This window comes from Barbus barbus (genome assembly GCF_936440315.1).
Source record: "Barbus barbus genome assembly, chromosome: 22".
Taxonomy (NCBI): domain Eukaryota; kingdom Metazoa; phylum Chordata; class Actinopteri; order Cypriniformes; family Cyprinidae; genus Barbus; species Barbus barbus.
In genome coordinates, this window is record NC_136750.1 from 23,058,845 (window position 1) to 23,072,653 (window position 13,809).

The 13,809-nt window shown below is 35.0% G+C and overlaps 1 protein-coding gene across 3 annotated transcripts in view; it reads right to left on the reverse strand.

Moving 5' to 3' along the window:
• The window catches only part of LOC306888196 (cadherin-13-like), a 345,271-nt gene that overhangs the window by 19,010 nt on the left and 312,452 nt on the right, over nucleotides 1-13,809 (reverse strand). For all 3 annotated transcript variants that reach the window (XM_079446382.1, XM_079446381.1, XM_079446380.1), the window contains exon 11: nucleotides 10,848-10,990. In XM_079446382.1, coding sequence (XP_079302508.1) covers nucleotides 10,848-10,990 — 143 coding nt within the window. The remainder of the gene's footprint in view (nucleotides 1-10,847; nucleotides 10,991-13,809) is intronic.

The window sequence follows — 13,809 nt, forward strand, 5'->3', positions numbered from 1 at the left end:
GAGACAGACTCTGAGAGGACACACAGGACTCGAGCAGATGGCTCTTTTCTCACTCTGCTTTGGCATGCTGAGATTTCATAGCTTCAGTGCAAAGATCTATAGGAATAAAACCACTTACACAAGCGTACTTTAACAGCACATTAACTTTCGAATTTCTTTAAAAAAAGCATACTAAGCTTGTTCGATTCATCAATGCCCTTAAATGTCCTATTTTTAGATGTGGAGAAGCCACAAAAAGTTTTTAAACATGCATGAAAACTTTGGAAGTCACATTAAAAATGTCTTTGCATTGGATGCAAAATGAATGACAAATGATGCTACAGCGTTTCTCAAAAATAACTTCACTAACTGGTCCCAAGGTGCTTTTTAGTGGAACATCACATTAACTATGGACTATTGTAATAACATTTGCCAACCACAAAATGTCACAGTAGATTTATATATACATATACTATTGTTCAAAAGTAGATTTTTTTCTTTGTGGAGGGAAATACTTTATTTCCTTTTCTTACTTGCTGTTTACCAAGGCTATTTATTTGATCAAAAACATGGCAGAACAGTAATTTTGTGAAATATTATTGTAATTTTAATCTTTTCATTATTTTTTTATTTATATACATTTTCAAATGTAATTATTCCTTTGATGACAATGTTGAATTTTCAGCAGCCATTACACCAGTCTTCAGTCTCACATTAACCTTCAGAAATTATTCTAATATGCTGATTTGGACAACATCGATCACAGTAAAGAGTTCATGATGAATATTTTTGTGGAAAACATGATAAATATTTCTAGGATTCTTGATATTGAAATCTTTTGTATCATTATACCTCAAACTTTTGAACAGTATGTGTTTGTGTGTGTGTGTGTATAAAACAGTATGCTTGTGCTATTTATTTAAGATAAAATTATGAAAATGTGAGAACAATAAAATCAACAACCTCACAAGGGAGGTTATATTCAGAAGGCTTATGAATACTGCACAAATTTACAGAATAATAACCTATTGAAAAACAATTAACATGACATACACTTAATCTTCGAAAGAGGATTCTGACATGCTTCCCTTCCAGCAACCTCTGATTTCTCAATCAGCCCAAGAGGGACTGTAGAGAAACAATCCAACACACGACCACATATAGCCGTCGACACCATCAACTTAACAAGGAAGAAAATTGATCTGCAATTAAAGTCAGGCCCTCTTGCTTCACGGGAAGTTCAGCTGGATCCTGACAATGAAGAGCCGATTAAACCTGCATGTCCCTCTAGAACAAAAGCTTCTGATTAGCCTCATGGGTTCCTTTTAATGAGAAACTTGGAGTGAAGGAACTCTCCAACTCTGCTTTTATATACTCTGCTCATCAGTATATAGCATTGAATCAGGGCCTGACATCGTTCTTTACGCCAAAGTCCTCTATTGTATGAAGAGAGTATATGTGATTAAGTTCTATTTCCCTCTTGAAAGCCACACAAGTGGACGTGACAGGAGTTGCGTTATTAGAGATACGAATGTTCTTCCACTGGCACTTCAGACTTCAAAGTCCAGAGACAAAAAAAAGATTCCCTAGTGTCTGCAGAAACCAATCAGTGTCAATTTAGCCCATCAGACAGGGATGATAATTCAAGAGTGTGTAGCGTGTTTTCCTGTGTCTTATTAGCTTGGTAAAGCAACCAACCAAAGCACTTGTTCTCCACAAGTCCTATAAAACAGGCAACACTCTCCATGGTAAAAGCATCTCTTCAATCTCAAAGAGCATGTTTTATCACAAAAATGTTCACAGAAGTCAACCCTCCTTTTATCTTACAGCCCTTGAGAGCCAGAGGAGTTGGACTTGTTTTGACTTTTAAGAGCGAGCAGAGTGAGAAGCAGTGGAGAAACCAAAGCTCTGGATGATAAGAACCATGATGTCTTTGGCTTTCTGGGAAGATCTCATACCGATGCCATTATCCTGGCTGGAGAAATGGATAGACCTCTTGTGGCCCCTTGTGCTACTTTGAAAATCTTCATTCTACTTCAAAGTACAGTGCCAAAGAGGATCTGCAGGGAATGAAACACCTCTCCGCTGACATCTGTCCCTTAATTGAAGCTCTTCTCCAAAAGAAAAGTGTCTAAATTGGAGAGCACCAATTATGGACAAGACGGTGGCACAGGCAAACATTAACTGTTGCTCTGAGATTGGTAAAGGATAGAAATATCTAAAAATGAAACCCTGAACAATTCAAAGAAAAAAAGAAAAAACAAATCACAACAAACATTTATCTGAATGGCACTGAAGTCACAAGATGCTCACCACATTCACAAAACATTCCTATTATAAATGAGAATAAATTATAATTCAATTCTTAGACTAAGACAATTCTTAGATAGATAGAATATGCATATTTATAATAAGAATGTTCTTGTCTTTTCTTCTTCTTGTAATAGATGGACTTTAAAAACGTTTTTAAATATTAAGCATTAAAAAAAAAAAATATATATATAATGTCCAACATAATACACATAACTACCAAAATATTTAGTTCCATAATGTTTGTCTCTTTTCTTTTCCTGTGTTAACCAAATGATTTCCAGAAAGTAATTTATTCAATGACAGATAATGTTCTTAATGTCATGCTCAAACAAACACAAATAAATAAAGATTTTTGAGGCATTACTGATATTTTATTCTTAAGAAAATAAGTTGATCTTAAGAAAATATTTGTGAAATTGGAGGAGATTTTTTTCAAGAATTGCGCATTCTTGTTAACTTCTTAGGGATAGTTCACCCAAATATGATAATTCTGTCATTATTTTATAAACCTGTATGAGTTTCTATTTTCTGCTGAACAAAAGATGATATTTTGAAAAATGTGGGTCACCAAATAGTTGTCCAATTCTAATACACTGGCTACAATAATATCAACAATTTTACATTAGATTAGCAAGGACTAAACAACAATCTCTGCACAAAACTAGGGCAGGTGCGGAGGCCGAATACTAGAAAACATCATGTTATCCAAAAAGGTGCCCTGGAGTTAGATTGGTAGCACTGGAGCGATGAATGCAGTTCCTCCCTCTACAATGCGGATGTTCAAAGGTCTCAGAGGCATATGCTAATGCTCCAAGCAAACTTCTCATGCATACATAAAGAGCCTTTTATATTGTGCAGCAACATTCCTGATAATACATTGCCTGTACCTAAATGACAAGTGCACATCAGCAGTTGAGTATATAAATGAAATGCATAGATGTGGGCAACTGTGACATAACATGAAAGCACAGCATGTGACAACCGCATGCTGGTCTGTATAAGAGTGGTGTTGAGCTATCTGATGGTATTTATGGTATGTATTTATATATCTAGGGACAGGAATATGTGCCCTACATAGGAGACTTCTTCAATAAGGCACATTCTTCCTTTGAAGGAGGGAGCAAAATCACTGAATAAGCAGCAAGTTGAGAAGGAAATGTAATTTTAGCCTTATGTCAGAACATCTATCTATCTATCTATCTATCTATCTATCTATCTATCTATCTATCTATCTATCTATCTATCTATCTATCTATCTATCTATCTATCTATCTATCTATCTATCTATCTATCTATCTATCTATCTATCTATCTATCTATCTATCTATCTATCTATCTATCTATCGTTCTTTCGTTCGTTCGTTCCAGAAGGACACATTAAATTGATTAAAGGTAACAGTAAAGACATTTATAATGTTACAAAATATTTCTATTTCAAATAAATTCTGTTCTTATGAACATTCAAATCATCAAAGAATCCTGAAATTTCTACAAATAAATAAATAAATAAAAATAAGCAGCAAAAACTGATAATACTATTAATAATGTCTGAATACCAATCATAATTGAGCACCACATTAGTATATTAGAATGATTTCTGAAGGATCATGTGAGATTAAAGACCAGAATAATGGCTGCTGGAAATTTAGTTTTACAGTCACAGGAATAAATTAAATAAAAAAAAATATTAGAATAAAAACATTTAAATTATATATATATATATATATATATATATATATATATATATATATATATATATATATATATATATATATATATATATGGTATTATTTTTAATCAAATAAATGCAGCCTTAGTGTGCATCTTTCTAAGAAACATTTTTTTTCTTCCAAAATTATATAGGTTTATTTGTCTAAACATCTTACAGATTCTGCAAGGGCTGTATGAACATAAGAAAAGAGTAATATGAGCACAAGTTAATGCAGCTAACCAAACTTCCATAGAAAACAGGACATAAACATGGTGGGCGGATTACACACACACCCCCTAAAGAGTGATGGAATGGGTGAACATCTGCTGGCGCAGTGAGAAATGAAGGAACAAGAAAAATTTCCCTGTGTCTCACACTGAAACAACTGATTAGGCCCTCTAAATGACAGACCCTCTGCCAATGTTGAAATAGCGCAGCCCCTCCATCTCCACGCTTCTGAGCCGAGCTCCAGCAGGTGTTGTAAGACTTGAATCATTAACCTCAGGCTGACAGACAAGACTGAGCCCACCAGGCTCAAAAAAGTGTTGCACTTCAGCAGCTCCCCACCACTCCAGTGAGTCTGCAACTTCACACACTGGGAGCTGCAAAATGGATCCATTTATTTCAACTGCAGGTTAGAGGTTGGTAAGACTGATTTTTCCATACTGCTATCACATAATTTTAGTCTATGTTCTGGACCTAAAAGGATTTTCTTCCCACACACTCTAAGCACCATTCCTGCAAACCCACATTATTAGAGCTGTTCATATTTTCTCAATAATGTCAAAATAATAAGAAAAAATATTGCTTTATAGGCCTTTTGTGTGTGTGTATTATATATGGTTGTACTTTACAGACAACTATAAAACTATAAATTACTAAATTAATTTTACTAAATTAAAACTATATTAATACGGGGTTGGAATGCTATGGGGAGAGAAAATGATCTTAGTAATTTGAGTGATCTATTCTTTTAATGCAGTTAATATGTGTAAATACACAAGGGTAGAAAATAGTTTACAAGCGCACACAGACTATCAACTCTCCACCCAGTCTTATCTACACTCTCCTCTATCTGTTCAGCATCTTCTCATTTTCCCTCTCCCTTCTATCATTCTTGTTCAATCAGCGCTCTCGTCTTCTCTGTGGTCAGCGGTCAGACAGAGAGAGAGAGGCAACACTCATCTAAGCCCTTGAAATAAAGACATGGGACTCCAGTCTAGATCGATAGCCTGTTAGTGACCACTGTGACTTTCATGTCATGCAATCATCGGACAGATTGTCAAGGAATAGGGAGTCTGCGATAGACTAGATCTGCCTGGGATACCAGGGAAACAGCACTGTACACACATCCGTACTGCCACACAAAAGGAGGAAAGCATAATGTTAGCACTGTGTTTGAAGCGCTGATACAAAGCTTCACCGCATAATATATATCAAAGACAAATATTAGACAGAGATTTGCTTCAAACAACATGAGTGTCTGGAAGACAAGCTTTTCTATTGACTTAAATTGAAGAAAAGAAAAACTGAAATTGAAAAGTATAGTTCCTCAAAGAAATTATCTTTTTCATCATTCACTCACTCTTATGTTGTTCTGAACATGCATGACTTTTTGTCATGTGAAATACAAAAGGTTAATTTTTGAAGAAAAACAATGGTCACTATTTTAAATATAGTGAAAGTGAATAAGGACTTGTGGGTCGAATCTCTAACATAAAAATAAAAGCAACACAGAAGTATCATAAAAGTGGTTTAAAAGTCTTGTGTGTTCAATTCAAGGTCTTCTAAAGCCATCCAATAACTTTGGATAATTTTAAGTCATTATTCAGTGATCATCTTTGTGTCATTGAGTTGAACTCAAAAACTAAATCATTTAGACTGGTTTTGTGAACTGGATCAAATGTAGTGCTGTAGTCGAGACCAGCTCTAGACATATTTTCATGGTCTCAACTACAACACTGATCACTGAAGTGATTCACTGAAAAAAAAAGTGATTCAAAAGAATCAATTGATTACAAATCAGAGATGTCTACTTCCATACTGAACTCTCAGTGAATATACATTTTAAATTTCAATCAGTTCACCACAAAAAGCCATTGTATGGATTTTTTGATGAATAAAAAAAGATCAGAATTTATGTAAAATGATTCCTTTTTTTAAATTATAAATGTCCTTATTGTCACTTTAACCATGCATTCTTGCTGAATGAAAATAAGGCAACTTCTCCCACCTGATTCAAGTGAACCAGTAAACAGAGAAAGATAATGCAGCAAGTGACCTCAAAGCAAACATTATTTTGGGCATTTGACATTTATTGAAATTTATTGCCTCTGGTCTGCATCTGAAATGTCTACAGTACATCTCAATGCAAATAACAACTCTGAAATATGACACATAGCTGCAGTCACCGTAACCTTTTCAAAACTTCAGCAAACAATGATTAATAACTTATTACGAGTATGAAATCAAACCGTTATCGATCTTAAGTTAAACTTGGATTTGCATATATACTCAGATTGATGTCTGAGCTGTGCAATTCTTATATGTTATTTGCTCTTTGGTTCACCTGTCTTGATATCCACTCCATTGGAAACGAAGCCACTTGCATTTCTTTGGCCTTGCAATCTAGCTTTCCTCACGATCACAGAAAGCAATTTAGCCTAAAATCAACATCTCTCACACTCCCCAATTCCCTCATGCGAAACAGAGAGAGAGAGAGAGAGAGAAAGACTGTGAATTGGGGAAGGTGGTGATGACAGGAAGACCTGCTCAGAGTCAACAGTGCTGGATATACATGTGCTGAAATGAGCACATCTCATCCAAACCTTGTTGACTAAATAATATGTGAAGAGAAAATGAGGAAAGAAAGATATACAGATATAGTGAGGCTGTATAGAGTGAAATACTTTATACGGTGTATATTACAATATGCAATATGTAAAGGATAATGTAAAGTCATATATATACACACATTTTATTTATTTATTTTAATTTTTCAAATAATTTAATAGTTTTATTCAGCAAGGATGCATTCATTTGGTCAAAAGACAGAAAGGACATTCATAAAGTCAATGTTACTTGTAATTAATAAAAAAAGCATTTATTTGCAACATAAATATTTGATAAAATTTTAAATGTGAACTTACCAACTCCAAACTTTTCAAAATAAAGATTTTTTTCTTTTGTAATGGAGTTTGCAGTTAATTATTGAGTCTGACAATTTCATCTAAATCAATGCATTACCAACAGATAAAATCAATTGCTGTCCTACTTTTATTTTCTTGTATCGTATTTCACTCAGAAACATGTCACATTATAGATGAAAAATGGGTTGTAAATGCCGTTTCATGTTGACTTTTGGCAGTCCAGTAAAAAACGATTCAAGAAAGAGATGCTAAAAATAATAAAATAAATAAAAAATGTTGTGGCAAACTATTCTCACTGAAAATGGTAGTTCAAACACACTATATTAAAGATGCCATAGAATGCATTGATACAATATTTTAAATTGTTCTCTTATATCTACATAGAAGGTATGTGGCTTAGGTAAGGGCAAAAATTCTCCAGAAACCGTTTTACATGTCGATTTACAACCCTAAGATTTCTCCCCAGAATGAAACGGTCTGTTATTGGCTTATTTGGAAGGGTCATGAATAATAATGTTGAGCTCTGCTCTGACTGGCTGTTTCACAGTGCGGCTCAATTTTGAGCTCTGCTCTGATTGGCTGTATCACAGTGCACTCATTTCAGTAGCTCACAGGAAGGAAACACAGTGAGGAAAATATATTTTCAAATACTTTCTTGAGCAGTTATATCGTTGGGTAATTATACTGTAAATACAATGTGGGCATCAGGGAGCCGCTATTAATATGCTGGGCATTGAAACTGCTTTGGAATGCATAATCTTTCAGTGTCAGATTTACTTTCAATTTCGAGATTCGCGATCGCACAAACAGTCTGTGTTATGTTCTGATTCGCCTATTTTTCAGTGGCCTTTTTTATTCATGAGATTTACATAAGGAGGAGGAAACAATGGTGTTTGAGGCTCACTGTATGTCATTTCTACGTACAGAACTCTTATTATTCAACTATGCCAAGGTAAAGACAATTTTCCATTCTATGGCACCTTTAAGGTATACAGTGCAGTGTGCTTCACAATTTGTCAAATGTGGGTCATTTGAGTCTTGCATTGCATGCACATTTGCATACTGTATCCCACACAGTATGCACACTGCAAAAATAATAAGAGTAGCATGGTTGTACGCTATTCCAAACACAGCCTGAGCGAAGTGCATTCAGCCTTTACCGATTCTCCCTTAAAAGCATGTATGAATATGAATTTGCACAGTATGAAATCACATATTGAAAAACTAAATATGGGCACTTCTGAACTGTGTTTTGATTGGCTTGTTTCATTTAATGGATCTGCCATCTCTCAATGCCACATCTAACCTCCTTCTACCGACAAACAAACATACCAAAAGAGAGTGAGAGAAAAGAAAGAGAAGGGGAACATTTCTTCTTCTAATACCTCTGAGTGTCCCTGTCAGATGATGTGACATTGAGAAGTGAATCATTCAGAGGTTAATTAAATGTTGTTTATGCCAAGTGAGAGAAATTACTATACTTCCCAAAGAGCGCTAATGCAAAGACTGTGTTCTCTGACCTGCAGAAGCGTGTAATTTCCTGTGGCAAGAGAATAATCTGTGGCCACGCCACCTCAGCCGTTTTAAGCACGGCTGATGACTTGCATAAAGAACCCTAGAAAAAGACTCACCGTGATATTGGCATAGTTTCGACGGCAATTGAGGAGACAAAAGAATAATCGCTTTGTATTTGCAATGTCTATGCCATTTATATAAGGTTTAGTGCCAATTATTAGCACAGGAAGCTAGCCGCTCCATTGGCTGGCCTTCTTTTAGGCACATCATAACATTTTACACAGTGAAATGTGTCAGTGATACAAGTAACATCAGGCCACTTGATCTGACATCTCAGAAACATGCCGAGACCTTGCTTTTGACAATGCTATTTCATTGAACAATGCATTGTTGAAGGGAAAATCTCATAAAGACTTGTTCAGATTGTGTTTGCTCACAAAAACAAAAGAAAAAGCAAAAAAGTAGATCTATTATGAAGTCTATTTTTATAACATTTCTCCAAAATGAAACCCAATTGTGAAATGTAATGTACCAAGACATTTTAATATATTTACAATTCTCTCTCTCTCTCTATATATATATATATATATATATATATATACACACACACACACACACACACAGACACAGTATATATATATATATATATATATATATGTGTGTGTGTGTGTGTGTGTGTGTAGAAATTACAAAGATAATTACAAATGATAATTAAAAAGACATGGCAAGTAACACATCAAATTAAACATTTTTTAAAAACAAACTGTATTTTCCTGTAAAACATACTCCAATAATATGTATTTACGACTTTGGAAAAGGACTATATAAATCCTAAGGGGGCAGTCGTGGCCTAATGGATAGTAACCCGAAGGTCGTGGGTTTGAGTCTCAGGTCTAGCAGGGATTGTTGGTGGGGTGTGTGAATGTACAGCGCTCTCTTCCACCTTCAATATCATGACTGAGGTGAGACCCTTGAGCAAGGCACCAAAGTATGGGTCTGAACTACTTGGCTACACTTCACTTCACTTCTTCTAAGTAAAGGAAAATCACTGCAACAAACTTATTTATTTCTCAAAAATATATTTTATGTATTATTTTCCTTTCGATTTTAGGGTTGTATATGTCCCAGCATGTTCTTGATAGGCTCTTTGACCTTCATCTCCCACATTTCCCCACTAAATATCAGAACGAGTGATTTGTTACGCAGTAAACATAGTGATGAGAAGTGTTGGGCTAGTTACTCAAATAATGTAATATATTACTCGTTACTAGTTACTCCTTTCAAAAGTAATATTGTTACTGTACTTATTACTTTCTGGCAACAGTAATTAGTTACACTACTAGTTACATTACTTTTTTTTCACGTCCCACAGAACTTGCAACTGTGTATCTTCCACATATAATTTGTCTAGAATGTTACTAACAACATATTTCTGCCTCATCATATGAACAAAATCCACATTGGATCGCAGTCAGAAGTTATTACAAACACTCAATAGTGATTGATAGTGACATTCAAGTAGAAGTGTTGTATTAATCTCATTAATTGTCATGTGTAGCTTGAAGTAATTTTTCCGTTACCCATATACAATTATATTTTATGTATTTTATCAAATCAAATAAGTTTGTAAGAAACTTTTTAATTTTCCAAAAAGATGTTTAATTATAGTAATATAATGTACATGCTGATTAGAGGGATGTGGGTGGGATGTTATGCCAGAGCAAAGCCACAACTTACACAACAGTGTTCAGATCATCTTTTTTCCTGACGAAATGAATATAATGCAATATTTCTATCTTCTGAATGTAAGCTTTTCCATATTCCAAGCTTGCACTGGGGACATCACATGCATGTGGGAGTCGTGAAAATTACGAAAATAAATCTAGGAATTATTTGACTGTTAGATTTTAAATCAGCGGGGTTGAGGCATCAAAAGTAACTAAGTAACTAAGCTGTTTCATGAATAGTAACTGTAATATTATTACTGAAATCTTATTAGTAATTAGTTACACTACTAGTTACTGCAAAAAGTAATATTATTGCAGTAACTAAATTACTAGTAACTAGTTACTGCCCAACACTTTGATGAGTGACTAAATCACATCTCACATTACCACACATCAGAGGTTATTATATCACATTTGACCTCAGTGGATAACATCCCATGTAAAAAGTCCTACCGTTATCTGTGGCCATGAAGAGAGCGGTGTACTGGTTGTTGTGAACGTGTGGAGACTCGCGGTCCAGTATGGCTCTGGTGGTGACATTGCCTTTGAAGGAGTTCACGATCAGCCAGTCTGCTGGGTCTCTCAATACAGTGAACCTGAAAGGCACACATGACCATTAACAGTTACACATGCAGCTTTTAGAATGAGTCTTGCTTTTATAGTTTCAAAATCTCTTTCAGTTTATTTGACCACTTTTTACAGGGATAATCCCCTCAGACTACCCGAGTACTTTTCTTAAGAACACAATGCTGACAGTTCATGGATTACCCCTTGCGGCATTCGAACCTACAACCTTTTGGTTCCCAGAGCAGATTTTTAACCATTAAGCAACATGAGCTCAAGCATTAGCACTACAGAGTGGTGATGGGTTATCAGGAAGGTCAGTTGAAAGTGAAATAAGCAGAAATGGAGCAAGAAGAGCCCCTGAAACATGTAGGGGTAATACATGACCTGCAGCGACACCTCTAAGAGTAATGAGCCGTTTTGTAATTGGGTAACCATGTGATGATATCATGCGCATGACCTCCAGAACACCTAAGCATGTGTGGATGTACGACTGTATAAAAGCAGTTGCGGTAGTGCTGAAATTTGGAATTGAGTTGCTGATTTAAATAAAAAACAAACACACCAAATGAAATGCCAAAAGACATTTTGACACCAGTTGAGACCCAAAATAGGATAGCTTTTACAGTAGCTCCATTGTTCCCCATTGCACTCCCTTTCGACAGCAAAAAAAACACCTTTCACAAAGCAATTCTAGCTTATCAGCATTCTATCGCATCTCAGGGAAATGTTCTCTGATTCACGCAGACAAGCTTTATGAAACAAGCTAGCATGAGATTATCATCACGCTGCTCTGGGTACAAATACCTCACATCCTGACTCAGATGTGCAAGAGAATAGTTTGTAATTCTCCTGTAAAATCAGCTGGCATTTGTTAGAGAACTCAATTCCAGCCGGGAGTGTGACACAATGGCTGTAAATGCAGTCAATGGCTTTATGTCTGGCTTTATGTCCAGCAAAGTGCAATTCACTAGCGCACATATACTGTAAAAAGTATGCAAAGCACAAATATCAGAATAGCATGTTTTTTTCTTTAATATAGCCTACTATAATAATCATACAAATCTTTTATTATTATTTTTTTAAACCATCTGTTTTCAATGCCTTTGACTATAAATGTTCAGGTGATCTATTAACACACATGAATAAACACACACGCACACCCACATAAGTCAAGGCCATTTTTTTCATTATTATTTTTTATTTTTTGCATGTGTTGTCCTGGTGTTCAGCCTCATGGCTCTGACAATACTCCATTTCTTTTTCGACAGCACACTCTAAAATACTTAGATGAACTTGCAATTCATACTGACACAAAACAAATGGATATTTTATTTCTTGAATCTGTTTATCAGACCTTCTACAAAGCCATTAATCAGACAGCCTTAAAGTTTGCAAAGGGGGTGTGGCCTAGATGCTTGATCATACATATTGTACAAAATTATTTTATTAACAATGCTTTTTTTCTAATCTACACACACTGCGCTTCTCTCAATCAGCCTCCTCTCAATGTCATTAGTGTGTCATTAAAAACACATTATGCAAATTAATGTTATCTGTAATGATATGTGCTAATGACCATAAATAAGCTGTCAAAGACTTTTCAACCGTAATCAAAGCTTCGGCTGATGTAGGCGTTTTCATTTCCACACATTGTCACACTATGACACAAATTACAACAACACAACTAAGGGTACAACAAAGTCCTTGCCTTATTGGCCAAAGTTGTCCATACACTAGAAACGATGCAGAAAAAAAATGCATGTCTAAAGGAGAATCTGGGTCGGACCTTCTCTAGTCCCAAAGTCCACAGCGAAAGGATGAAAGACTCAAAAGTTTCATCAGCATTCAATTTAGTCTGTTAAAAAGTAAGCTTGTGAGTGTGTGGCCAGTCTTGAGTGTAGCTCGGTCATTAATCCTGATGCAGGGCATCATGGGTCTCTTGCTTTATGCACAGAGATATTTTTCTGGCTACAGTATCAGGGCTCCAGTCTCTGACAGCAATTGTTTCAGACACATGCAGGAAAAGCATACAGAAATAACTACCCACTTAAAATTGCATTTGTGTGCATGTGTACAGTTGTTAATCTCATCAACAATATTGCTCGTTAATAAAAGATCTTATTAAAGATAGACAGCGAATGAGCATCATAATGTTAATTCAGGGTTTGCAAATCCCTGGGAGTTTGCAAGGGAACTGTAGGGAGTTTGTGAGTTTATGAAAAGCTAATAATGAATTCAATCGTAAAAAATTGAAATGAAAATAAAAACAGTTCAAATGTAACACTACTAAAAAGATTAAATATTTTAGTTGTTTACCTGCATGTTGTGACCATTAACTGACATCAGAGAGTCGGGAACATGCAAATGTGTAATTAAATTATTTGAATATTAAAGGGATAGTTCACCCAAAATGAAAATTCTGTCAACATTTACTCACCCTAATGTTGCTCCTATCCAGTATGCAGGCTTGAAATAACATCAACGGAGTAAATAATGACAGAATTTTCATTTTGGGGTAAACTAACCTTTTAACTTACAATGTCAGGGGTACTTCAAGTAAATATTTTAGAGGTTCAATGGGGTCCATCTTAAAAAAAAAGTCTGGGAATCCCTGCAATAGTTAAATGCTTTTAATTAAAATATATACTTTTTACAAACACATGATGAGAAAAAAAGGTATTAACAATATAATAATGATTAGTACCATGACTAATGCACAATGCTTTAGAAAGAATTTGACCGTATTATTTAAAACACTCATATTTCTATTATAAGGATATTTTTATGGATTCAAATTATGCCATTTAAGTCAGAATAAAACAAAATGACATGAAATGTTATAAAATAT